Source organism: Perca flavescens, chromosome 9 (assembly GCF_004354835.1).
Source record: "Perca flavescens isolate YP-PL-M2 chromosome 9, PFLA_1.0, whole genome shotgun sequence".
Classification (NCBI taxonomy): Eukaryota; Metazoa; Chordata; class Actinopteri; order Perciformes; family Percidae; genus Perca; species Perca flavescens.
In genome coordinates this window covers 19,963,523-19,991,131 of record NC_041339.1, presented here as the reverse complement: position 1 = coordinate 19,991,131, position 27,609 = coordinate 19,963,523, and the positions used below count along the sequence as shown (strand labels likewise).

At 38.5% G+C, this 27,609-nt stretch overlaps 2 protein-coding genes across 3 annotated transcripts; both read right to left on the bottom strand.

The window, feature by feature from the left end:
- Positions 1-1,217: 1,217 nt before the first annotated feature.
- mcoln2 (mucolipin TRP cation channel 2) lies at positions 1,218-16,407 on the bottom strand. 2 transcript variants are annotated; one of them, XM_028587988.1, is made up of 14 exons: positions 16,191-16,407; positions 15,444-15,597; positions 14,563-14,736; positions 13,495-13,651; positions 12,386-12,464; positions 12,182-12,278; positions 11,825-11,924; positions 11,293-11,405; positions 10,969-11,118; positions 9,450-9,551; positions 9,212-9,334; positions 5,982-6,188; positions 5,510-5,643; positions 1,218-1,698 (listed from the first exon to the last, which is right to left on the bottom strand). In XM_028587988.1, exons 1-14 carry the CDS (start codon positions 16,232-16,234, stop codon positions 1,662-1,664), a joined length of 1,671 nt encoding a protein of 556 aa, XP_028443789.1. In that variant the 5' UTR covers positions 16,235-16,407; the 3' UTR covers positions 1,218-1,661. The 2 variants fall into 2 exon arrangements, with proteins under 2 accessions (XP_028443789.1, XP_028443790.1); XM_028587989.1 differs by lacking the exons at positions 15,444-15,597; positions 16,191-16,407 and having other exon boundaries at positions 13,495-13,646; positions 14,563-14,719.
- Positions 16,408-18,588: 2,181 nt separating this feature from the next.
- On the bottom strand, positions 18,589-27,130 carry clcc1 (chloride channel CLIC-like 1). Its single transcript, XM_028587288.1, has 10 exons — positions 26,622-27,130; positions 26,387-26,494; positions 25,195-25,305; positions 24,820-25,041; positions 23,750-23,890; positions 23,547-23,646; positions 23,060-23,157; positions 21,873-22,019; positions 20,798-21,355; positions 18,589-19,232 (listed from the first exon to the last, which is right to left on the bottom strand). Exons 1-10 carry the CDS (start codon positions 26,748-26,750, stop codon positions 19,128-19,130), a joined length of 1,719 nt encoding a protein of 572 aa, XP_028443089.1. The 5' UTR covers positions 26,751-27,130; the 3' UTR covers positions 18,589-19,127.
- Positions 27,131-27,609: the final 479 nt, after the last annotated feature.

Genomic DNA, 27,609 nt, shown 5'->3' with positions numbered 1-27,609 from the left:
TGTACAATTTTGTCTCTAGTGTCTTTGGACAGCTCTTTGGTCTTGGCCATGTTAGTAGTTGGATTCTTACTGATTGTATGGGGTGGACAGGTGTCTTTATGCAGCTAACGACTTCAAACAGGTACATCTAATTTAGGATAATAAATGGAGTGAAGGTGGACATTTTAAAGGCAGACTAACAGGTCTTTGAGGGTCAGAATTCTAGCTGATAGACAGGTGTTCAAATACTTATTTGCAGCTGTATCATACAAATAAATAGTTAAAAAAATCATATATTGTGATTTCTGGATTTTTTTTTTTGATTATGTCTCTCACAGTGGACATGCACCTACAATGACAATTTCAGACCCCTCCATGATTTCCAAGTGGGAGAACTTGCAAAATAGCAGGGTGTTCAAATACTTATTTTCCTCACTGTATGTATTGTGAGAATTCACAATGGGTAGTTCTTCTTTAAATTGGACAGTTAGATGTTTGGAGCAGCACATCTGTTTATATGAAAACTCTTTAGTGCAGCGCTGGTTCCCAGTTTCCACAAACGGTGTTTTGTTTGAGACAGCACACATCATATTAACATTTGTTCTTAGCTTGTGTTGTGTTGAACAAGTGACGTTGATTGACCCACACAGACAGACCTGTAAGTAAGAGTAAATATCCTGCTCTCATCCTTGAAATGGATGTGGTCTCAGTTTTGACCTTTTAAAATCAAACAGGACTAATATAGAGACAATTGTCACATAGGAAAACTAGTCTTTGGAGTGGCAGATAATGACATGTTGGCTCATTAACAAGTGTCAAATAACCATCTCTAGCTCAGGCATTTGGTCATATCCAGGTTATAATTATTCAAACAATGTTTTGAATGACATTATGAAGCAGCCCTATAGGCGTGGTAACCCCTTGAACTTCATCCAGCATGTTAAGAGTTTAAGGAAACACCATTGATTATTTATCAAGTCAAAAGCACAGTGCTTATACTCAAAAGTGAGAAGTCATCATCCAGCTTATCTCACCATCTAAACTTGCTTGTAGATTTGCCGATAAAACTGACTCATTCTGTAGTTCAGGTTGGCTCATTTCAAACTCCCGTCTTACTCAATCTCAGCTGTGAGAAACCTTTGGAGCACTTCATATTCTTTATGGAGCACAGAAGAAATGTGTGTCTGCTTACTTGTGATTTGCTGAATGTTCACACTTTTGGCAAAGTTGGGAAACTCTTTAAAATTTTATAAATGAAAAGATTAGATTTATTGCAATCTTTACTACAACACTTGACAAATAAATTACAAATAGCACTGCATAATGTTGCATAGCACCAGTGTAAATACACTGGAAACACTAAATCCAGTTCTTTGGCAACTAAATGCATGTACAGACCTTAAAAAGTCCCAGTAAACTTCTCAACAGCATCCGGAATTCCAATAGATACGGTTATGGAACCTTTTGTTTCAAGTTACAGCTCCTTAGGTCAAGCTCCAGTTTGATGGTCAAGAGAGGGAACTTGTTTGGCGATTCATATTACACCTCACAGAATCAGTAACTACACTTTTCGGGATTTTGCAGGGGATAGCTTGATCTTCAAGTCTGTATCAGACGTGTAAAGTCTTGTTCCCAGCATCGTCCTCCTCCCTGATCCGTGTCCTCTGGAGGTGGGACAGCTATCAGCTGATCAGGATGACAGCGTCACTTTCAGGAACTCTGCAACAACATGATCCAAAAAGAAGTATGAGACACCCAATGTGTCATCAACACCACCATATAAAGTGCGTACATGCTTTCTACAGGTACTTTAGGACATTAATAAGGGTGCATAAGTTTACACATCAGTGACATCACACACACACACACACACACACACACACACACACACACACACACACACACACACACACACACACACACACACACACACACACACACACGATGTGGGAAGGCTGTCGTTTTCAAAACAAGCACATTGAAAACGACAGCCTTTTCCCCATGCATCCTCAACAGTTTCTTGTGTTTGGCTGTTTGCTCTCAAGAGAAACAGCTAAATATGTGCCTGGTTCATTAAATCTGTAAATGATTAGACATGATCTGCCATAAGCAGCAGCACATTTTACTGCTGAGTTTGCAAACCAAGTCTCAGACTCTCTATTCCACAAAGTGCTGCAGCCGTTTGAGGATGTGAATGTACTTCAAAGAGAGCAAGGAAGTTGTGCCCAATCATTCTCTTGGAGAGCAAAACTTACTCTGTACTACTGTATTTATACATTGCCTCTATGCACAGCTTAGCTGTCGCTTTGTCAAATCCCCTTTAAAAACTAGTATCCACTCTTTGGCCGCTGCTATATTAAACATTCTGACATTTATCAGGTAGATATTTTTGTCAGTGTGGGACTCTGGTTAGCTATATTGAGTTGCAACCTTTTCCATACCTGTCCATTCAACATTCAATTCAAAGACTCTTGAGCCACAATAAATTATTTTAACTGACAAACTAGATACACTGGTTCCAAATAACAAGTTTTAACTCCAAACAAAGGGTGACTCTTGCTCTTCAACTTGCTTTCCAAACAAAATAACTTACTGCAGTAAAAGATCATAACAGTAGGAAGGCTAATTACATGCAGATGAAATTTCATCCAGTAAGACAACAATATGTCAGCTGAGAACGCTGATCTAATTTTTGGAAGCAGAAAGAGACAAAGATGGTCATAAAATGAAATTTGGTCAGTTGAGATGCTGCAAATGACTGCAATTACAGAATCTGTGTAACTTGACAAAAGTAATACTAATGACAACAGGTCAGCCAACTCTAAAAAGGCCACTGGCAATTTTACGCTAATCTCCACAGAGAGGATGCATAGTCAATTGTCAGCCGTGGATTACATTGCACTATAACACATTATTACATAATGACTCTGTAACTGAGACTACACTTCCTTAAACACTCAAGACAATCCAGAGCAGGAAAACCGGATGGCTCCATGATAGAAAACGGCTGTGGAGAACACAGGAAGGACCGCAGAGTCAGAGTGTTAATGTCTGGTAAAACAATAATGATGGAAGAGCCCTGAGAGGAAAATCTGATAGTTACATACTGTAAGAAAAAGAAGGAAAAGGTTTCCATCTTTAAAAATATTGAGTTATTTTAGTTACATCACTCAGAATTATTTATTTTTTACAAATATTTGAGGCTCTGGCTTGCAGAAAATAGTCTGATGGCAAACACTGCACAATGCTATACAAGTGACATCTTTTTGCCCTTGGATATAAAATGGTCTAAGTTTTTTTAAGTAGAAGAATGGTGTCTGTTTGCAGTTCAGCCTTTTCCTGTTTCAAAACGGGAAAATAAATAATATTTTAAAAAGTTATAAAACATTTTACGAATCTTTAAGAATGCAGAACCAAAAGCCAAAGTAAGACACCGCAGTCTGGTGATGTGCTACTTTTGGTTGAGTTTTGTAACTTTTCAGCTTGGTAGAAACGGACAGTAAAAGAGGAAGCACCAACTTTTCAACAAGCACCAAGTTGTGCATAAATTCTACAGCACAGCTTCAAAATGGACGTGGTGAAATTATTACGTGACAAATGCAACTAATATTCAGACAAAATGTTCTCCGATTACAAAAGTAAGATAAGAAGTGATGAAGAAATAAGAGGATACAGTGTGAATTCATCTACCAAATAAAACCACACACAAGAGAGCCATTGCACTGTACTGCACATTAAAAGGCAATTAGAGTTAAACTGGCACTGCACATCAAGCTCAAATCAAGTAACTCTTCCCAACTAACCATCATGCATTAACAAAACTTTTACGGCTCAGTTGCCTGAGTCTTAACGGAGTATCGACCGTGGCCTGTTTATTTTTTATTTTATTATTTTTTTGGAAGGCAACATAGCAAGCAGGGAGCAATGGGGGAGGGGGGGGGGGGGTTCTTCCCAGTGCACAGCCTCAGTTTCTCTGTAATCAGCCCATCACTGGGTGTGTCTGCATAGCTCCCACCACTAATTTCATTGCTCTCAGACCACGTAAGACAGAGCCAAACCACAGTGTGGAGGAAACTCCAGTCTGCTGCCTGCTGATGATAGAGATCGGCTCATAGAAAAGGAATGAGCAGAAAATGGGGACATATAGACAAATATGATGCTGTAGCAAAAAAGATATAAGCAAAGCAAACTGAGTTTTTCTACTCTTTTTCTTTTCAATATTTTTCTAATATTTTATAGACAAAACAATCAATTAATCGAGAAAATAATCAGCAGGTTAATCGATAATGAAAATAATCGTTACAATAAAAGTCACACACTTACATCTTTCCCAGCAAAATCCAACAATGAAAGGGAGGGAAGCATAAAAGAAAAGAACTAAATAAGAAAAGAACTAAAGTTGAACACAAAAAATTGGCAACTCAAATTAAGTAGCAGACATCACTGTACCGCCCACGCTGTTTGTTTGCAGAAACACCACAAAGAGGATTGTATATGAAAGAAAATGTAAAAATAAAATCTTCTTTCAGAAAAACCTTAACAAACCCCTCTGTTGAGGTAATCAGAGACATTTCTAATAACAATGGGGAGACATTTCCCCATGGCTGTAAAACCAATAACAGAAAGAAAAGTTCTAATCTACAACAACAGTCATAATGTAAAGTGACAGACAATACAGTAGAGGAAAAACAGATGTGTTACTAGCTTACACACTGTCCTTGAGCAAGGCGTTTAAAACATAATCATCTACAGTACAGTATATAGGGCCCTATCTTGCACCTGGCACAAAGCCCGACATAAGTCTCTTTGGTATTTTAAGACGCCCAAAAATGTCCAGCGCCCATGTCGTTTAAATAGAAAATGCACCTGCGCCCATCTTTGCCCCATTCTTGGCATATTGCTATCTTTAGCCAGCAGGAAGTGATGGCGCCATTGACCATGAAAAACCTGGTCTAAGGTCAATAACGCAGCATTTCATTGCTATTTTAACAGCACATCAGTAAATCACACACACACACACACACACACACACACACACACACACACACACACACACACACACACACACACACACACACACACACACACACACACACACACACACACACACACACACACACACACACACACACACACACACACACACACACACACACACACACACACACACACACACACACACACCCCTTTTAAAGGGAATGGGAGACGACACTGATTGGTTTATAGCATGTTACGCCACACACCTCTGAATTAATGAAGATACCAAGTACAACCCTTCTGAACCATGCGCCCGGACCCTTTTTTTTCCCACCGTCAAACTAGCAAAAGTGGATTTGGACATGCCCTAATATTACCTGCGCCAGGCGCTTCACGCCGTGCGATTAGATCGTTAAAATAGGGCCCAATTTCGCTCATGTTTCAGTGATGAGAAGTCATGTTTGTACAGTGCAGCTTCCAGGTGTGAATGTGTGTGCAGCAGGTTGGGAGTAAAAATATGATTAAAGCATCATGACTGTAAACATGCTCATACCGTTGGCAGCAGCACAACACAGAGTATCTGACATCAACGTCTGTCTGACTGCTCTCCTCTAGAACAGGAAAATCGTTCTGCTCTCTGAGGAACTTCTGCAGGTCCGTCAGTGGGAATCCGTCCTTTTGGAACCTCTGTCGGTGAAAAACGCAAAGACATGCAAGCAATTGAAACACAACACTTTTTTTCATACTAGACTTTAGAAACCAACTCCACGCTGGATAATGATGACGAATCTACATGGAACAAACAACTAAAAATATTTTTAACAATTAATAATCATTATACATTTTAGCAGAAATCTTTTTTGTCTTGCAACTAATCAAACCAGCTAATTGTTGTGAGTGGAGTACTGTGAAATATTTCACATGGCTTTCCTTTACTAAACTTCCTTTCATGGCGTAAAAAAGATTAAAAGTTAAATTTGTGCCACAGCTTTCACTTCACTAAAACCAAACCAAAGCAGAAGTACCTTGATGGTCTCATAGGAGTCGGTGATGAGGGCGATGAAGAGTGACAGCACCATGTAGATGAACAGGGAGATGAAGGAGTAGAGGTAGGCCCGGCTGAAGAGCCACACCAAAGTGTTTTTGTCCTTCAGCTGGGCGAAGGTGGTAAACATGTCGTCTCCGTTCAACAGGGAGAACAGGCACTCTGCCACACGACTCAGGCCCTCAAACTAGAGACATTAAGAGGGGACGGAAGACTGGATGAAAGTTATGAATGCTATAAACGGTTAACAAGATAAAACTGATAATGAACAGAATAGCAAAGCAGAAAATATATATTTCTGCTACACGAACAACTGTTCTAATATCTGATTTTTGCTTGTGAATTACTGTATGTTTTTACATCTTCAGGCATATATAGTTTTCACACAAAAATAAAACCCAGACTGGTTGAACTGGCGCGCACTGGGTGATATTTACAACCTTTGACGAGGGGTCGTAAGACGTAGCTGCATTTTAAAGCGGTCACAAGCAGGTCTGCAACAATTACTTTCATGATCAATTCATTCCCATCATAAGCTTCAAATGCCTGAGGTGATGTTATCACATTTGTTTGTTTCATCCACTTAACACTCTGAAACCTAAAAAACAAACAACACTTTAAGAGCTAAATATATTTATAAGACACTCACAAGTGAGAAGCTGGAAGTATGGCATTGAATTATTAAATAGTTGCTTATCGACTCACTGATTAATCGAATAATCATTTCCGATCTAGTAACAAGCCAAAAAAGATGGAAACCACAAGACAAAGCATGGAGCCTCCTGAATCTCAAAACTGGAAAGTGAGTTACTCAAGATAACTAATTAGATTACTAGTACTAATATACTATACGAGACATGCAAAAGTACGAGAAGAAGTGTGTTCAAGTAAATAAAATGTACAGCCAGTTTAAAACCGTAACCGCCTGTATGTACATTTTCCAACAAGCATCTTTTGACTGTAGATTTGACATCATTTGACAAATAAAATTGGTCCTTACAGAGATAGGCTTACAAAGGAGAAAGAGGTGCAGAAGACCGACAGAAGCATGATGGTTGATAGTTACATAGGTGGAATGATAAAAGACACTAGGACAAACAAAAAAAGACAGATGGCTAAAAAGGGAGAGCCTGAAAGCCAGACACTAACATTATGAAAGAAGCCAATTTCCCCAAGAATGTGATAGCATCTAAATACAACATCCCACTGCGACGGTATGGATTACAGCACTTGAAGACGTGTGGGATGGCAAGTCCTCGAACATCCTCCGTTTATTCCTTCAGTAAATACACAGAGGATACTGGAGGGGCTGACAGCACACTACAGGGGACTCCCCCAGCCACCGCAATGTAAATATTGTGACCAAGTCTCAGTTCACTGTATCAGGGAACTAAAAACCTGTTTTACATCAACTGCCGGAATAGCAGCACCGCAGATCATCACTTTCACTGAAGCTGAAATTAATGTGACAGTAATGGTATACATAAACTTTTCTTGTAGGGTTGGACAGGGAAGCACATGTGCATTTAACAACTAATTCTAACTGTGCACCAGTTACGATACAATCTGTGCTTTATAATAAATAAAAGCTGTAAAAAATTAAATAAAAAAAAAAATGAATCAAGAGTATGTGATCCTTAAGTAAATTGACACACTTCAAAATCAGTCCATAATTTATTTACAGTAGTTACTCCTCTTCATTTAAGATGATCAACAAATTTCCATTTGGTCAGTGGGACATCAGTTTGCCCCGGGGTGGTGATCTCAGTCTATCTCACAGCTGTCTCTCCTACAGTATGAGCACTGCCTTGTTTAGACGCCCACCGCTGCTTGGACTTCCGTAAATAATTTATCTTAACGGGCGAGGACCGCTAAACACACATATTTTCCCTAATGGCACTCGCTGTCCAAGGACCTCCCAGTTAAGGTGACCGTCTGAGTTGAAGCTGTGGGTCTCCCCTTTCCAAATGTCCCCTGATTGCAGTAAAAATAACTGTTGACTTTGTTTTCTCAGAGCATAGAAAAACAATACCGTTACATTTACCGTTACTTTCGGTTTCTCACTTTCTAGTCTATTGTAACGTTGCTATGTTGTGTGAACTTTAAAAGTGTGGTAAACTTTCTCAATTTGGGGCAGCTGATCGGATTGTTTTATGGTGACTTAGGGGTTTAAAATGCTGATCATGACACCCCCAGTTTGAGTCCTGCAGAGGACCTTTGTTGCATGTCATCCCATTTTCTCTCCCCTTTTATTCCCCAAGACCTCTACGCTGTCCTCTGTCTGATAAAAGGGGAAATCAATCCCACAAAAATACTTAAAATGTGGTTGTTTTTATCAGAGACTAGGGTGGGTGTGTGTGTGTGTGTACGCATGAATGTGGAAAGAACTCACAGTTTACAATGTTCAAAATGTGGTCGTAGGGACAGAAAGCTGCTCTTATTGACGCTTGAGGTTTCAAGGAGAAGATCCATACTGACATCTAGTGGGGAGGAAGGCTGAAACGTTTCTCCCACTGTAAGTTTTTGATAAAACCTTTAAGGATGACATCTGTCACGCCCGCCGATGGGGGGGGGGGACAAACGGGTCGGGCCCAGGGTAGGAGGGGGCCCAGAACTGGGCCCTCATTAAATTATGGAATAATTAAAAAAATAAAAATTTAAATAGGCTAATTTGTGGAAAAATATGTAATATTTGAGTTACATAAAAGCTTTTTATTTGTTTTCTTCCTAATGGTCCTTGAAATAGTGATCAAGAACCCCTTTTAAAAAGGGTATAGTACAGCACACCTGTATTTATTAACTGTGATGCATGTTTACATTTTGAATCATTTAGCACAGATTTTGTACACAGTATTCAGTAAGTGAACTGATCGAATGACCAAACTAACTCCAGTGAGCATTCATGGTACTTTTTTTTTTTTTAGCTTGTGGTCAATCACAGAATGCTGTTTCAGCCAATTTATGTGCACACACCTAAATGTCTTGGGAACTCCTAACGCAACCTTTTTCTTGTGGCCTCAGCAGTTCTGCAGGAAGGGATGAAGTCACGAAAAAGAGCGTCAATAGTTCCCCTAATTTCCACAACCCTGACAATAATATTCATTGCAGGCATTCAGACCAGCAACTGCCCCACCATAAATTCACTTCTCTAATCTCCGACCCTCAGGCCTTCACATCCTCTGCTCTCACCAAACCAGTTATGAGAGTTACCTTCTCGTGGTATGGCCCCAGTACGATCCACCCGCAGAAGGTGTAGCCAAGGTAGATCATGCCGGCACAGCAGCAGAAACGCAGGACCTTGGGGAAGGCTGCTTGCATGGTTAAAATCAACACCTAGACACACAGGAAGCATGGAGACATAAAAGTAATTGGTAAACAAATCATGAAAGAATGTGTGAAGACATTTGATTAGGGGTAGAGAGGGGTGGAATAAGGTTCACAGACTCACGTTGTATTTCTGGAAGTATCCCAGGTACCTGATCACGCCGACCCACACCAATAATGTGGACGTTCCCAGGAAGATACTGCATACGTCATAACTGGTCAGACTCTACAAGAGAGGAAAACAAAGAGCACTGAGAAAACTGTTGGAAATCAGGCCTCAGTAAAGCCCTGAAGGATTAGCTAATATTTAGTTTTACACCCCAGCCTCTGGTGCACTGACTAGGTTGATACAGGGTCAGGACAAGTTACACTTTAAGTTAACTTAAAGCTACATGACAGTATCAATGATTTTACTGTAACAAGCACGTCATTTGTGGTAAACTGTGACATTGGGACTGGGTTATTTTATTAGGGCTTAAAGTACAATGTGGAACTGCAACAGAGGAACGTCCTATCAACGGTTAACTCATGTGTGACATAATGTGATAATTTAGCTTTTATCTCATAACACAAATACCTTAGTGAGAACATTGTATTCAAGTTTTGTAAGTCTGAATCTAAACTTCTCTCTACTGTAGATACATTTAGTCAATTTGCATTGTTCCCCTCTGCTACCAGATTTCAGTACCTTGCATCCTTATATAGTACCACTCCAATCAAAAGGTGAAAAAAAAAAAAAAAAAAAACCTTCTTGCGCCGCAACTACACACCAAACAATGGCTCTGATTTCTTCTATCAAAACAGAATACATGCGCAGTAGCTCAAAAAACAGAAACAGAGTAAACTAGATTTGTCAAAATAAATACCTAATGTGTAATGTAATATTCAACAGCTTTTGTTTAATACAATGTGCATTAACAGCAAGCTGTAATAACAAACATTTTAGTTAATTTTTTTTAGTTAACTTTGGCTTCTACAGATGCTTTTATAAAAAGAAATGTCATTCAAGGAGTGTTGTTGTTGTTGTTGTAATAATACAAAAGACTCAGTTAGGGGGGAGTGTATAAGGGAAAGGTTTTGTTTCTACTTCTGTCAAGCCTGGGTTAAACACTCACATATATACAAATATATTAAATAAAAAGACAGTCAGGTTAAAATAAACTTGTCTTCACAGTGTCAACATTAAAACCTTTAACTCCAAAGTCCACCAGACACTAAGACACTCCCAGAATTGTATTTCAATTTTTTTTTAAGATTATTTTTGGGGAATTTTCAGCCTTTATTTTAGAGAGGACAGATGAAGAAATGAAAGGGGAGAGAGAGAGGGGGGAATGACATGCAGCAAAGGGCCGCAAGTCGGAGTGGAACCCGGGCCCGCTGCGTCGAAGAGTAAACCTAAAAGCTATCTGGGCGCCCCAGAATTGTATTTCTTGATTGCTTCATAAATCACAGGACATAAAATCAAAAGGTGACACCGTCACATTTCTATGAAGGCGACTGCTTAAAACCTTTGGTTTCATTCTTTTCTTTTTACATAATCTTGTTTTAAGTTTATTTGACATATGACATGTAGTAATCCACGTCGGTTTTAGGCCCGATACAGTAACCTTCTCTCTAAGACTGAAGTGCATGATTCAGTTTACCTTTGCTTGTATTTCCATCTTTAGTATGGATCCAATTATGGCCAAGAGGTCGCTGACAATGACCAGCACATACCAGCCTTTCAGAAACTCCTTCTGGTCATCCTCACACACTTTACGGTTGTAATTCTCATGGAAGAATCTGGAGAACCTCTTAAAATACACAAATGCAAGTTCAGTATCTCATAGATCTACAACACAGTATCACAGGATCAATTGATGAGTTAATGTGTACGTGTGATATAGATGGCATTTTAGATATTGTATTCCCGCGTGTGATATTGTATTGTATCGATATACTGTACAGTGGGAGGCTGAACAGCTGACCTGGAGTAACCTGACAGCCAGCACGATGGAGCGGGTGCACAGCACAGCCGATGTGAGGCAAACAAGAATGACAAAGCCGTCAAACACCAGGAGATACTGTGTGTTCTTCTGAGCTGAAACAGAGACAAAGTGTGTGTGTGTGTGTGTGTGTGTGTGTGTGTGTGTGTGTGTGTGTTTATCTTTTACGTAACTCCCTCACACTCATTACTGATAACTACTACAAGTTTACAGGAAAACGCCTCACTAACAGTCAACAGTAAAAGGCATTTGTATTTTTTTGGGGTCAAATAGTTTTGTTTATAGATTGAACATGCTTGGACAGGTTAATACAAAATGTAAATAAACTAACCAAGTCCCCATGACACCAAGGAAAACACAAGGGATATGCCAACTTCTGTCTGCACTCTAGAATAGCCAAATTGTACTAAAAGCTCTTAATCCCATAATCTGTCCTGTTTTTGCCTTAATGTCTGTTTATACTTGTTTTAAATTGTTTTTGTTTTCTACATTAGGTTAGACAACTACACCTTACCTGTCCCAGATATCTTCCAGTCTCGACATGCACAGCTCTGAGTGTCTATGTCCAAGAATATTTTCACCTTTCCACTGTGACATTGGTTGTCAAATGTTATCTAGGGGACAAGGCCGAAGCAAAGAAGTAGTTGTATTATCACGGAATGCTGTGCGGGCAATACAGTTCAACATTTTTTTTCTGTTTCTCTCTTATCCGTGGTTTATATGCAATACTTTTCAAAACATTGTAAGATTGGTTTATTGAAGTTGTCCGCACTACACCTCTCAATGACGGAAAGTATCAAATTGTTCACCTGCTTATGTACACTTCATTTCATAATGACTTCACTATATAGAGAATATAGGTGAACCATACCGTTACGTAGAACAAGTAGCAATCTGGTAACTCCCGTGAACGCACCGTCTGTAGGTTAATTCCCTTCAGCTGGAAGGTTATTTTGATGTCAACCAGCCTGAAAGCAAAATGAAGGATTTTAATGTAGAACAGAGAAAAGTAAATGATGTGCGTTAGCTGCAGCCACATACAGTACACTGTACTAGTATAGTAGCATGTGTATACCTGTAAAAGTCCAGCTCAAAAAATGATGAATTCTGGGTTTTCCATTGGTTTGCAGTCTTTGGATCATGCGACACACAAACTATAAGAGAGGAGATAAATGAGTGAGAAAATGAACACCGTCTCTGAGATCTTATTTTGCCCCAAAGGTATGTGGTTTCTCCTAATATTGATTATTTAGTAATTCAGTTTCTACCATATTGATATTGGTATTTGAAAGTAAAAAAAAAAAAAAAAAAAAAACACTAACAGCAACCCTGACTGAAATTTAGTACATTTTAAAAAGTTAAACTTCACTGGTAATTAAATAAGTATCAATACCATGAAAAAACACAAATATAACAAATGTAAAATGAATCGGAATTCTTGAATGCATTGTGTGTCTTGAATTAACTTTTTTGGCTTTTTTATACAGTAATCAGAAAATGTGTATTCCTTTAAAAACACCTACAGACAGTGGTGGAGAGTAACTAAGTACATTTACTTAAGTCCTGTACTAAGTACAATTTTGAGGTACTTTACTTGAGTATTTCCATTTTCTGCTACGTTGTACCAATTTCTGACACAAATATTGTCTCGTTTACTCCAACATATTTATATGACGCACCTTTAGTTACTTTGCAGATGTAGATTATTAATACAAAATATAAATCAACTAACAGATTATTGAGAAAGATAAATATTTATTCATCCCACAAATTACGCAGCAGTAGCGTTATATAAAGTAGTTAAAATAGGCACCACCTTTGTCAGTTGCAATTAAAGTAATGAACACATCAATGTGTCAATAAGTATGATTCAATGATACAATATATAGGCTACATTATTCTGAAATGAGCCATTTTGCATACCTTTGGTACTTGCTAATAAACTTGTACTTTCACTTGAGTAAAATTTTGAATGCATGTCAACTTTTACTACACCCCAGGTTTTGCTACTTTTACTTAAGTAAAAGGTCAGAGTACTTCTTCCACCACTGAATACAGGTGATCAAGCTTGCAATTCATCATGTAGCGTGACATAAAACGTGGACAACATGTTCTAAATTACAGGTGTATTCTAAAGCAAATAAAAAATATTGACAAAAGAACAACAATAAAGTTTCCTCTCACCTGTCTCCAGCTGGGCGTCTATATCATAGACCTGATCTGAGGGCTCCACACTGCCTCTCTTGTAGTACTGTTTACAGATGACGAGAGGCAGCAGCTCGCCGTTTTCATCCTCACCGTAACCAATGGAACCCACAGAAAGCCGGCCCAACTGGCTGTACTATAAATATCAGAAGCCTCAGGTAAAACAAACTGTACCGGGGTGATTTACAGAATGTCGGAGAGAGGCTGCAAACTGCCGTATCAAACAACAACACAAAGCCTGGTCAACTGAATAAAATATAGCAGTTCCCTTAGCAACCCTGTTTCACAGGATTAAAATGTAAGCTAAATGCTAATAGTTTATATCATAATGACTACTATTCTGAGAAATGTGGTTATTCTAATACCAGTCTACATTATCATAACAGTGTTCATGTTTCCGATTGTCTGCGTGCTGTGCAAGTTTTACTTATACAGTCTATGGTGTCGATGTGTCTCGATTCCTCGAGGATACAGACTTATCTGCGTTATATGACCATGACAGGATGTTTACATGTTACACATAAATCGGGGTACTCTAAAAACTCAATCATAACCAGGATACTAATACGCATGTCCATGAAATTAAAAACAATTACCATTTTATCATCAACTTAATTTTACATTTTTGAAACAGCTGTGTCATTTCTTTAGGGTCTAACAGTAGAACAATATAAAATTACCCCAATAACCTAAAATCTAACGTTGGTTCAACCTAACCCTTAGGAATGAGGCTGCGTTCAAGTCATGTCAGAGAAACCCTTACTGTAACACCAATTTCCAACTTGCAGCGATCACGTCAACATCAAAAACACAAATGCCTCACGTCAGCAAATAGTCGTTCAAGGTAATTAAACACAAATGTAACGGGCAAAGTGTCTGTTAATACACAGAAGCTGTCAACATGCAAATCTTTCCCATCTCTTCCATCTCTCCCACATGACATGAACGCTACATTACAAACATGACTTTCCTTGCTTTTTTTTCAAAGCAGTGGTTAAGTGCAATAGCAGGGAGTGTGGGTGAGTAAGGTGAGGGGGTCCAACTTGCCTGATCCAGGACATAAAACAGACTGTCATAAACACTTTGTTGGGTGTAGACAGCAACACTGTAGTCGTCCTCATCCACCCCACCGTAGTCCTTCAGGAAAAGGTTTTTGAGGGCCATCGTGTTCTCCTCCTTATAGGACACCACCAGCTGGTTGTTGAGGCCGAACAGGATGAGCTACGGAGGAAACAACGGGGAACATTTATGTTTCATGTAGATACTTGGTGAAGGAAACTAACTCCATTTAATCCTGTTTAGCATTTACACTTTTTGGAATATTTTCAAAGCCAACTGTGTAGCATTTGTTTCTCTGAAACCAAAAATAGTTTATTTTTTTTACTTAAATCGTTATGGACTGCAGTATGTTGTCCATTTTATTTAGTAATTTCCAATTTCTTCACTTACAACACAGATTTGGACTTTGTCTTCTCAGAATTTTAAAGATTGCATAAAGCTTTATCTCCTAGCTAGTAACTTTTAAAGAAGTATCTTTATATCTTAAGTACAATATTGATTGATTGATTGATTTTCGGTTTTGTTTTTTGTTTACTGTTGTCCACTACTAAAACAAAATCATTTTCTAGTGCAACATCAGACCCAATTAACTACCAATTCCATCTTTACAGCAGCGAGAAGAGCAAGGTTCAGATGTCTGGGACGGGTTCACTTCTTTCTTCGTCTTCCGTTTGAAGAGAAACAAACTCAGATTATGTAGGACCGCGTGTGTCAAAATGTGTCCACATAAGTCATCAACACTTATTCATAAACATTTACTGCAGTAGTCCACATGCCTTGGACAGATTACAGTTTCAGGTCCAGGAAGCATGTTTCTGGGTGGATCTTTTTTCCTAATCTACATTAACATCAATCCCAACTGTACATACTTGTGTGGTGATCATGCCAATTTTCAGAATCTGCACCACAAGTTTCCAGGGTAATTGTCTTCGGGCCCGGTACTTTTCACACGGGCTCATGAAGTAATACTTCAGGTCATCTCTCAGGTTCTCCTCTTTGATAATATCTTGGGTTGAGACAGAGCTGAAACAAAAGTTACAACACAATGGAATATAAAAAAAAAAAAAAAAAAAAAAGGCCAGGATACAGCACTGCAGATTCAAGAAAAAAACAGAAGTGAAAGCAGATATTTCATGATAATTTGCTTGAGCTATAGTCATCTCTCACAGGAAGGACTGCATGAACGGAGTACACTGCCTGCATTCATGGTTCTGCCTGGGTTTAAGTCCAAGGTCAGCTCAGGGAATGCACTTTCAATATTTTCCCAACAGTGTGTCGCCCAAAAGCTCCCCTGAGTACACATTTTACAGTTGTGGAAAATTAACGTTAAATGAGGTTGTGGAAAATTAACCTTAAATTAGGTTTTTGTTAAATTACTCATTTTACAGTTATTTTCAGTGTTCAATGTGTCTGGTCCTGTCATTCTTCCTGGCAGAAACCAAGCAACATGTAAACAGGCTTTATGTAGCCTACATTTTGGCAACTAAATCCGCTGTTTTGGTTTAACCTACAAATTAAATTTCAGAAATATCCATTTTATATACTATTTAATACTTGTCTAAAACATGCCCCCTAAGGGAGTTTTGAACCCGTCATTAAAAATAAAACTAACTTACCTAGTTGAATTGCTCCGGTCCAGATATCGAACCAATAATTCCATTATTGATTATCCACGTGGACACAGCACTTAATCGAGTACGTAGTTGTCAAACAGACACTTACAGCAGAGAGAAGTCTCTTCTTCAGCTGGGTTTTCTGTGACACCACGCACCTTCCAGTCAGCCAATCAGGAAATGAGTTTCAGGCGGCGCAAAGGTTTCCAACCTAGGGTCCGTGAGCCACCAGTGATCACCGAGTGGATCGAAATGGTTCCAACGGTAAAAACAAATTTAAAAAAATTAAATATTAAGATGCTTTATCTGTACTGTTCTTCAATTATTGTCGTGATTACATGAAAATTACACTAACTTTTCACAGAAAAGTTCTGAATTTGTTTTTTTTTTATGTTTCATTTATTTTAAGAATACAATTCTGGTGGGGAAAAGCTTTTATTTTGTTGGCCTGAAAACTAGTCATGTTTAAAGGGTCTGGTCTAAAAAATACTGATATCAGCCTGTAATATCCACTATATGTTTTTAATTATGTCATATAAACTCCCCCATGGGTGCTAAAACTCCAGAAAAATACCAAGGATATGACCTCAGTGGTGGCTACAGCCCTGTACAAAATGTTAAGAAACATCACTGACACAATCCAATCATATATAAACAAAAGCACTCCTCAGATGGGGTTTTGACTAACATCTGTTTGGAGCAACATGGAAGTGTGTATACTCAACATCTTCATTTTTTAAATAGAATAGAAATGCGGCCTGTGACCTGACATATGGCATTCAGGTGTCATCACTTCATCGTTGCATCCTATTAGACATTTGTGTGAAATGTTGTCATAATTAGCATAGGAATTCTTGACTTATGGCCAGAAACACGCTTTTGGGAAGTCAGTGACCTTGACCATTAAAGCTTTACTGTAGTGCATAACTTTTTGACATTAATGAACGTCCGTTACATTCTAGCCATTGCCAAATGAGTTGCTACAAAGCTAATTATGACTATCAGCTCCACAACTCTCTGGATTTCTCAGTATGGCTATGTTCGGAAAATTATGTCGTCCAGCGACTTTCGCGTGCAGAAACTCGAGTGAAGATAATTACCTCTTCTGAAGAGCCATCATGTTTTTTTAATCCTCCGTGTCCTCCTTGGCTACTAGCAACTGTGTGGAGGAGGGGGTGGGGACGGTGAGCAGACAATGTTGTTGTCATTACTTAAAATTCCTCATTGGGGAGACAGAAGCTACGCACCATAGCTACTACCAAAATCTTATCAGTTCATCCTTGGGTTCAAGGGGACATTTGTGCCAAATTTGAGAAATTCCCTCCTGGGGGTCCCGAGATATCACGTTTATAAGAATGGGACGGACAGGGCGCCTGGGTAGCTCACCTGGTTGAGTATGCGCCCCATGTACAGCGGCTGTTTGCTGCATGTCATTCCCCCTCTCTCTCCCCTTTCAAGACTTCAGCTATCCTATCAAATAAAAGCCTAAAATGCCCAAATAATTATCTTAAAAAAAAAAGAAAGGGACAGATGCATGTACAGACAGACGACCTGAAAATATAATGCCTCAGGCCATGGCTGTCGCAATCTAAAAGCTTCACAGTGGACAAAGCAACAAATTCATTGTAACATTTTATTTCTATTTGATTATTACCCATTAATAAGATTTACTTCTTAAAAGGTCACGCACCTGTAATAACATTTGGCAAATGTACATATAGAGTTTCCCATTTGAGGGTGGTACAAATAAACTGCACAACATGGATAGAGGATCACCTTGTAAAGTTGATGAAATGAACGTTTTAGCAGCAGTTGCCTATTTACACATCCAGCAGACACTAAGCAGCATTATCATTCATTTGGACTCATGTTTCTGTCCACCTGATGTACGTAAGTCCAATATTTACTCTCTTTTGCTATTAGTTGGTTTTTAATATGTTTGAAATAAAATCTAAATCGGTTTTAATCTTCACTAACTGAGATAAATATCTGACTCCTTAGCTGCTAAATGCTCCCCAGTCTGTCTGCCGTTTGGTTCAGTAACATTTCGGGCCTGAAAGCCAAAACGATGAGCTGAAAGATTGATTGGTGCAGCTTTAAGTATTGCTGCCTAATTCAGTATTACAATTACATTTCTTTCTTTGGGAACAGGAGATTTTCATTTTTATTTTACAAATTGATTTATGAATTCCACTGCAGCCAATCATGCTGTCAGTAATCCTGTCATGCTTTACAAGCAGTTTGCCCCTGTCCAATAGAAAATGAGAGAATGTAGCACTGCAGCCCAGCAAAACTGACTTCAGCATCACTATTTCAAGCCCTCTATATACAAATCGCTAATAATAATAATAATAATAATAATAATAATAATAATAAAAAATAAATGCTTATTGTAAAAAAATACAGCATCAAGAAATACATTTTATTTTAACCCTTTTAAATTACAAAATCCAAATGCATATTTAACTTTCAAAATTTAAAACATTATTACTTGTTCGTTGTTATCATTACAGTGAAACTAGGAAAAGACTGTGACCATGATTACTGACCCATGGGTAAAAAAAACACAGAAACACCAGACCAAGTAAATAATGTTTTTAACAACATCCGTTCCCTTTCCCTGATACCCATTTTATTGTGGCTGCTGTGCGGTCGATCAAACATTTGGCTCTTTCTAACTGAGGAAATACAGCACAGCAGAAATCATCATGAAATAATGAGCAGATTCACTTAACTGTATTGTTGACTCTGCTCAGGGAAAGGCACATTCAGTGCACCGCAGGGTAGAAAGATAAAGTTAGTTGGCAAAACTGGGCTGCTTTCTCCACTGGGTTACCTCGGAAATATTGTTTGTGCACATTTCAACAGTGAGTCAGTTATTATGTCTTCTTTGCATCACTTTGCATCTATGCTTTCAGCTTTGACCGATGGAGAAGCAGCCTACTCCATTGATGTGGCAGATGTCTCCTGAACAGGAACTCCGACAGTTTCAATGGACGGCAGTGAGACAGAGGATGTCCCGTCTTCTGCTGAGACCTGCAGGTCCTGTAATGGAGGGGTTTACATCAGAAATATGTTGCACAAAAATGCTTACATGCTCAAATAAAAATGTCTTGTAGCTGCGAATAGTACATTCTTAAACCAAAGTATATTATATTTAGAGATTTCAATCAATAAATCATTAGACATTTAGTTGCATTACATTTTAGAAAGAGAAGGGGTTATGTTATTTGCTGCTATAACCCTTTAAATGCCAATAAAGATTGATGAACTAAATGTACTCATATGCAGTGACAATCTACCTCTTTATTGCTAAGGAAGTTATAGGGCTGTGAGGAATAGTTCGAAGCTTCATCACTAATGTTGATGTTGCAATGTTTGCGCACGTCTTTTGCTTGTCTATTTATTCTGTTTAAAGTCGGTATTTCTGCACAGTTGCAAATAAAGACTAGGCTACACTAATATTATTAGTATTATACTATTTGCATAATTAGATTCAAGTGGTGGCTTCTTAGGATTGTTTCAGACTTGTGTGATCCAAACTTTTCCAATAACTCCAGAGCGTTGTTTCTGTCGTAGCATAATGTTGCTATAAGTCTAACAGCTTGATTATTATTTTATGCCCTTATTGCATTAGCTTGCAGCCTACATATTTACATATTTTATACACATTTATCAGGGGTTGATGCATAAACTGTTTAAGTGAATCCAAAACATCTCAATCATCCCCTGGAGGCTGGCTGCAGTATACGTCATAAATCCCACCACCTCCATGTTAGCGGATGGTACATGGACCAAACTACAAAAATAAATAATAATTTATAGTGAATAATAAATTATTCCCAAAGATGGTTTCGGTTTGTTCATGTGTTAATTTTTTGGATAGGTTTGGTTTTTATTAGTTATTGAATGTCAAAAAAAATGGGGTGAAACCTCATGATTGAAAGCTGTGATTGACTCTTGATTGATCGGGCGGGTGTAAGGCCGGGGCTTTGATACCACGGCTCCACCGCCCGATCACTACTGCGCAGACTCTGGTATTTTGGCTTCACTTTTGTACAGTGGGAGGAAGTCTTAACATACACTCTATGGTATTTATGTTGACAAAACTGACAAGTTATAGTTATTAAAGAATGGTAGGGTGACAAAGACAGACATTCAAAGCTTTACTCCAAAACCTCAATAAAAGCTTTGAATGTTGGCATCCCAGTTAAAATTTACTGCACATACAGTATAATTTGTGTTATTAAAGTTGAAACAAAGAGTTGTGGCAGCAAATAAATATGCATATTAAGATATAACATCTATCCACGGGCGCATAAACACATTTACAAGCACAAGACAAGCTTTACAGCCATCATCAACAGAAAAAACACAAAACAAAAAATATCATAAAACATGATCTATTTATGAAATACTTATTTACCAATTTATGTCCAATGTGAATATTCACCATCCCATTAGTGCAAAGCTGAAGCATTAAAAACATGACAAACAGTGTACTTTGAAGTTGACATCTCATTTAAGAAGCACTATTGTATGTCTAAAGTCAGGTATTATTGAGATAAATATGATTTAGTTTAGTTAATGTATTTAAAAAAAGAACTCACCTGAGCATCAGTTTGAGGAGGCCGCCTTCCTGCTGGCTGAGGTTTGGGTGCTGCACTGTCTCCGCTGAGTTTATCTTGAGAAGGATTTTCATTCCCTTTCAGAGGTTTAGCCTTTGATTCAGTGGGTTTAGTTTTTGTTTGGGTTGTGTTAGCAGCAACACTGCTAGCGCTCTCTCCTTCTAGATCCTCTGGTGTCTCCTGCAGGTTTTCTGAATCTGAGTCAGCGGAGGGATTCTGCTCCGCCTCACGCAGCACAGCATCCGTCTCATCCTCACTGTAGGGATGCCCGGCAGTGCATAGTGTCTCCACAACCACTTCCCTGGGTCTGTTAGGCCGCCTCTGATGAACCTGGTTCCTTTGTAATCTGCCGTCATTGACTCTGTGCCTTGGGGCATGTTGTGGCGCGTCCCCTCCCGCTAAGTGGTCACCGTCCTCGATCTCCTGGATGTGAGGCTGTGGGTGCTCCAGCTGTGGAGGAGGTGGATCCCTTCGAGGGCGGCGGAAAGGTGCAGTGATGCCATACCGGAAGGATGCCTGCACACTTCCATACATGCATACCTGTAGAAGAGTTAAATAACTATAGCAGCATATAGAGATATAGTATCGGTATCGGCTCCGATACTGCCTAAAACGCTGGTATCGTTATCGGGAAGTACTGGAGTTTATGCACCGATCCGATACCACGTGATAAAGCCCTAAAGAAAATCTACGTTAAAGTAGTTTATTTATGGTCTTTTTCCGTTATAACTGACTGTCAAACTGGAGAATAAAAGAAAGTTCTGTGGCATTCATTGTTTGTGTTTGTTCATGTTTCACAGAGAGTTTAACCTGAGCCAGACAGACAACAAAGATAGAAATCATATCACATCCATACAGGGATAGTAGTATACAGTTAGTAAACATAATAAAATATATGACACACTGGTATCGGATCGGTACTCGTTATCAGCCGATACGCAAGTTCAGGTATCAGAATCGGGAAGCAAAAAATGGTATCGGACCATCTCTAGCAGCATAGAGAAACATTGTCCAATATTATTTATTTGCATAGCGTGGGAGTGTAAAGAGTCCTTACCACAATGGCGATCACGATAGTGAGGAGAACTGGGATCTGTAGGGTAATTGGAAGATCTTTGAGGAGGGCTACAAGGAATTCACTGATCCCCTGTCCAACATGCTTCAGCGGCTCTGTGATGAATGTTGTGATGGTAACTGCGATTGCCTAAACAGAGAGGGATGTTTAGAATGTTAACTTTGTGTGTGCCATTTCCACACCCATAAAGATATTCAAAACTGATACACCAAATAGCCAACTTCAGGACGACTCTAAATGTTGAATGGGAACCCATTTATATGATAGCGTGAAACGTTTCATTCCAATTCCTCAATAAATGCCAAAAAACCAAACAACATTTTGTCTAGGTTTTATTTTATGTTAGGATGCCTCAGAGGGGACTTTTGTGTAGTTAGCCGATAGCCTTGTAACAAACAGTATTATTACGCAGCATAATATAGCCTGTACGTGCACTGAAAACACATATGTGACCACATTTATGTGATAAAATGAGAGAGTAAATATTATGCTTAGAATTTTGAGTTATGGGATACATTCATGTCTGTATTTAGGGAGAAGAAAAACTAATTTTCATACAATAATAGATAGGTAGCAGTGAGGCGGAACGTTTGGCTGCAGGGATTGGTAAGAAGCAATCGGGAAGGAAATGAGACACACCGTACCTTCATTGTTTCTGTTTTACCTGCTTTCATACAGGTTGGTAAACTGTAAATAACCCAGAAATATCCAGTTTACAAGGTTAGGCTTTATTAACATGATTGTTTGTTAAATGTTTCTGGTGATTTTGACAAGTATAAAGACAGAGAGAAAGTAAGTCTGTCCTGTCTGCGTTTTTCCACGGTGACGCCATATTTGCGCTAGTAGCATGGCTTGATGTACTTTAATTACTAAAGATGTTTCTTAAAAATGAAAGTCAAGAGAAATGTGTTCATCACAGAAACAGTAACTGACTAGAGTATGTTTTTTAAACTGTATACTGAATTAAGTGATGGACTTTAGTGATACATTGTTACATTTACATGATTTTGAGTCGTTTAATAAAACAACCAGAGAAGCAATCTGGAAGGAAACGAGACGCACCGTATCTTCATTGTTCCCGTTTTACCTGCTTTCATACAGGTTACACTTCAGTTACTGTGGCACTTATCCCTGGGACCCGTAACATCATAGTGACCTACTGTACATACCTTGGTTGGAGGTACCAGCAGAATGGGGTTGACCATGAGGACTTCATAGTATTTCTTACAAGGGTCACCTTGAAGAGTCCAGGTGCTTCTGAACCACTCTGCAAAAACACAACAAAAAAACAGTAGGTCTTTTGGCCGGGCCAGTCAAACCAAGTCTTTTCATTTTCATTGTTTAACAGGGGGCTTTGAAATAAACTTCAACGTGGTAAAAGTACCAAACGTTATTACATCATGGATTTAACAAGAAGCATGGACATTATTATCATAAGTTTTTTCATCGCAGTGCAGTGAAAACCATGTATCTTCACATTTCTTGATTTGGAATTTGTTAGACGGATTGAAGCAGCTTTTATCAATATTTTCATACTAACGATGTATCAAATGATAATGGAGCGATGTATCAAATGATAATATATATATATATATATATATATATATATATATATATATATATATGTGTGTGTGTGTGTGTGTGTAACTGGGTCACCTTTCAAGCTATCACTCCAGTCAATTTTCTTCACTCCAGTGCATTTTTCGTAGGCGTTATCCATCTTCGCTAGGTGGCTTTGGTGTTCGGCAAAGGCAATCTGGAAAGAAAAAAAAAAGAAAAATAGCTTTAATGGTATTACAAACTTATCTGTCTAAACAAAAGCACGGGATGACATTTAAACAACAGCAAGGGAATTTCACCTTGTACAGATAAAGCCAGTTCCAGATAATACTGACGAAGAAGCAGACAGCAAACAGTCTAGTGAACTGCATGAACCAGGACACCTTTGACCACAGCTGAGTGCATATGATGGCCACTATGACCAGAACACCCAGCCCAATCTGGAACACAAACAGACAGAACAATTACAATACAATTTGAGAATTACAATTTTTGAGTACAATTTGACCCGCACACATGGCCAAGAAATTGTCTTTCTGCAGGAGAAATGTAGCTTGTGTTTTTATCTAATCCCAAACTTGATTATGGAACCCAGGTTTCTAGTTGTTACATGAGGTTTAAGAAATTAGACGACCCGGTTACTTGTGTGCATATACCACTGAGAGTGAAGCGGCAACAGGTTCTTGTTTGAGTACTGCGTTGACTTAAGGAAAAAAAACAATCACAGAAATCTGCTTTATTCTGCCATTACATTTGAGCTTTTGGGTATTATACAATTCTGGTGGTTTTTACAAGTTATCTAGTGTGCAAGAGAAAGAGTTACATTTTCTCTTTACATAAACCAGGTACTCCAGTTTTGCAACACACAGTTCAGTCTCACATGCAAGACACATGCAAAAAAAAAGATTTGAAAGCTTTGACTTAGAGCTGGGCAATATATCAATATTATATCGATATCGTGATACAAGACTAGATATCGTCTTAGATTTTGGATATCGTGATATGACATAAGTGTTGTCTTTTCCTTGTTTTAAAGACTGCATTACAGTAAAGTGATGTACTTTTCTGAACTTACCAGACTGTTGTAGCTGTTCTATTATTTGCCTTTACCCACTTAGTCTTTATATCCACATTATTGAGGATTATTTACAAAAATCACATTGTGTAAATATTTTGTGAAAGCACCGATAGTCAACACTACAATATTGTTGCGGTATCGATATCGAGGTATTTGGTCAAAAATATCGTGATATTTGATTTTCTCCATATTGCCCAGCCGTACTTTGACTATGAACGTTAATTGTAGCACATGACTGAAGTATCATAAAGACCCACAAACAAAAATTTCAGATTAATAAATGACGCTTACTTTTAATAGTGTGTCAAGCTCCACGCCAAAGGTGTCTTCAAAACGCCACTTCCAGGCCTCGTAGTCATGCGGTCTGAGATCTACCAGTATCTGACTAAGGGCATTGTCCAGAGCCCCTGTTCTCCAGCTGTCTTCACCCTCCAGAAGTGTCTGAATCTCTGTCATGGCTTGTGAGGACAGCCTGATTTTGGCATCATAGAGGATGTCCGTGGAGTCACTGGGCTGAGGAGCAAAAGGGACAGGTAGCATTGTCAAATGTAGGCCACATGATGATTACAAGAAAGGTTCAGTAAAATGCATTTTTTAAGATTAGCAAAGATGTATTCAAAGCCACATAACGCAGCATAATATAATACTTGTGAATTGACCACATACCAAACCAACTCTTTGTATTTCCTTCCGGAGTCTGGTAAGGAATCGTTTGAACACTGGATTGCATGAAGGCTGCTGAGACATGGCCGTGATTCTCTTGTTTAGTTCTTCATTCTGATGAAAGCAAAGCAGAACAGTGTCTCCGATGTGTCCAGCAACCTTATGCTCATTCATTTTGAGGCATCTAAAGCCTACCTGTCATTTCAAGCACCAGTTTTTAGGCTTTTTGTATTGTTGTCAGTGTTGTGAACAAGTCATCTTTGCTCAAGCCCCAAGTCTGAAGTTATTTGGTCCAAGTCAGTTATTTTTTGGGGCCAAGTCACGTCACAGGTTACATCAAGTCAAGTCTGAAATTAAGTCACTTTCTTTTTTTCTACACCCAAGTTTTACCCGTAGTACCCGGTCTTTATAAAGAGAAAAGACAAGGTAGGGGTAAGGAGTCTTTAAAGGCTATGGGTTGCCATAGCAAGGAGTTTGACTGGCAGCTAGTCATCCAATCATGACAATCACATATTGGGGAGCTTTTTGAGTTGTCATGATTCACAGTTTGCGCTGCTGCTGCTGCATAGCACACTTGATATTTAGACAAAAACATGAAAACATTAAATTGTATTATTTTATATTTAACAGCTAAAATTCAAACTTATGAATACACGTAAGTCATCCGAGTCATCATGCCTCAAGTCAAGTAATTTATTTTTTGTCAAGTCAACTCGAAAGTCATCAAAACGGTGACTCGAGTCGACTTGAGTCCAAGTCACCAAGTCTCAAGCCAACATCTCTGATTGTTGTCTTAATCTTTGCCAGTTTCTGCCAACTGTTCCTATTTGTTTCTCTAATGTTTTTATTCAAAACAAATTTCCCTAATAGGATGGTAAATGTCTAGAAAACATAGATAAACAAATCAATCCATTAAAGGTCTAAAGTCTCAATAATTAAATATTCTAATTTTTATTTATAATTTAACTAATTTTGCACAATTGTTTTAACTTGTGTAGCTGTTGCACTAAAGAACATGACTGATCAATTGATATTTATTGAATTATATTCAGACATCTACTGATTACTGTTTGAATCTGCCCGTAAATAAAGATGTAAATGATTGCCATTATCTGCAGAGAACATCGTCTGTCGTGGTATAGCTGTAGATACGCTTGTACAGTAATTGGTTTCCTCAGAAGAAAGAACCACCAACCTGTCTCTGTAGAGCCTCTACTTGTTTGCTACACGGCGTCGGCTCCACCTGGCCGTGGTCCTGAGTATACTCTCTTCTCTTGGTGGGCACATTGTCATAGTTTGCTGGCTGCAAGCCATACATACACACGCATTAAATATCACAGCAGAGATATTAACACAGCTTCAGAGCATTAGGGCAACTGCAACGTTAGCAAATGCAATTCGGTCAGCGTAGACATTTAACATCACCCAACCTCTGCAGGCTTCCTCATCGTCTTGGTGCTTGCATCGTAGTTGAGCATGTCATAGGGGTCTATCCAGTCCTCGTCCTGCTGTCCTGTGGCAGCCAGAGACAGGCTGAATACCAGGACAATGAGGAGCATCCTGGTAGAGAAACGATGGTACTTTCCCAATGAACCGTCCAGTGTTAGAGCTAGCTAGCTGTAGTAATAATATATACTGTCTATGGTAATAACTTCGAAGTGAAAGCAAGTACAGGTGGCTAACGTTAGCTATTCAACAAAGTTGAGTTAACAACTTAACTCGACAAGCTAACGTAATGGTAACTGCTATCATCATTTCAGACCCACCGACTAAGATTAGTCTTTGAAGACACTTTGATACGCGAATGCTACAATAATACGCTGAATATTAAATACGTTCCACTTTAACAACACAACAAACACAACAGCCGCTTCTTTGGAGTTTTACGGCTGCCAGAGCCGCTTGACGATACAACAGTAACGTACGTACGTCGCAAAGGCTCAAGGGAAACATAGTTTTCATAGTATATATATATATATATATATATATATTTTATTTGTTAAAAATAAAATAAAAATATGCAGTTGGTTTTCCAAATACATATTTCTGTAGATATAGATATATATATATATATATATATATATAATATATATATATATATATATATATAATAAATATGTATTTGGTTTTCCAAAAAAAAATATGTATTTGGTTTTCCAAATACATATTGTGCTCAGCAAAGGATAAAGAAAAAGATCATTTAAGTTAAATTATTTAACTAAATTCAAAAGAAAAAACCATTACTCAAGGTGAGTCATAGTCAGTGGTTGAAGAAGTATTCAGATCCTTTACTGAAGTAAAACTACTAATACCCCACTGTGAAAATACTCCACTAAAAGTCCTGCATTTGAAAACTTACTTTAAGTAATAGATTAAGTATTATCACTAAAACGTACTCATAGTAAAAGTCGTGTGCAG

What these genes read in the sequence shown, in the direction of transcription:
- mcoln2 (XM_028587988.1), bottom strand. Translation starts at nt 16,234, where the DNA reads ATGGAATTATTGGTTCGATATCTGGACCGGAGCAATTCAACTAG. An exon ending in GACCGGAGCAATTCAACTAG is followed by an intron (nt 15,598 to 16,190) that starts GTAAGTTAGTTT and finishes CTTTTGTTTCAG; the next exon opens with CTCTGTCTCAACCCAAGATA. An exon ending in TTTGAGCTGGACTTTTACAG is followed by an intron (nt 12,279 to 12,385) that starts GTATACACATGC and finishes TTTTGCTTTCAG; the next exon opens with GCTGGTTGACATCAAAATAA.
- clcc1 (XM_028587288.1), bottom strand. Translation starts at nt 26,750, where the DNA reads ATGCTCCTCATTGTCCTGGTATTCAGCCTGTCTCTGGCTGCCACAGGA. An exon ending in AAATACAAAGAGTTGGTTTG is followed by an intron (nt 25,042 to 25,194) that starts GTATGTGGTCAA and finishes TTTGCTCCTCAG; the next exon opens with CCCAGTGACTCCACGGACAT. An exon ending in ACTGGCTTTATCTGTACAAG is followed by an intron (nt 23,647 to 23,749) that starts GTGAAATTCCCT and finishes TTTTCTTTCCAG; the next exon opens with ATTGCCTTTGCCGAACACCA.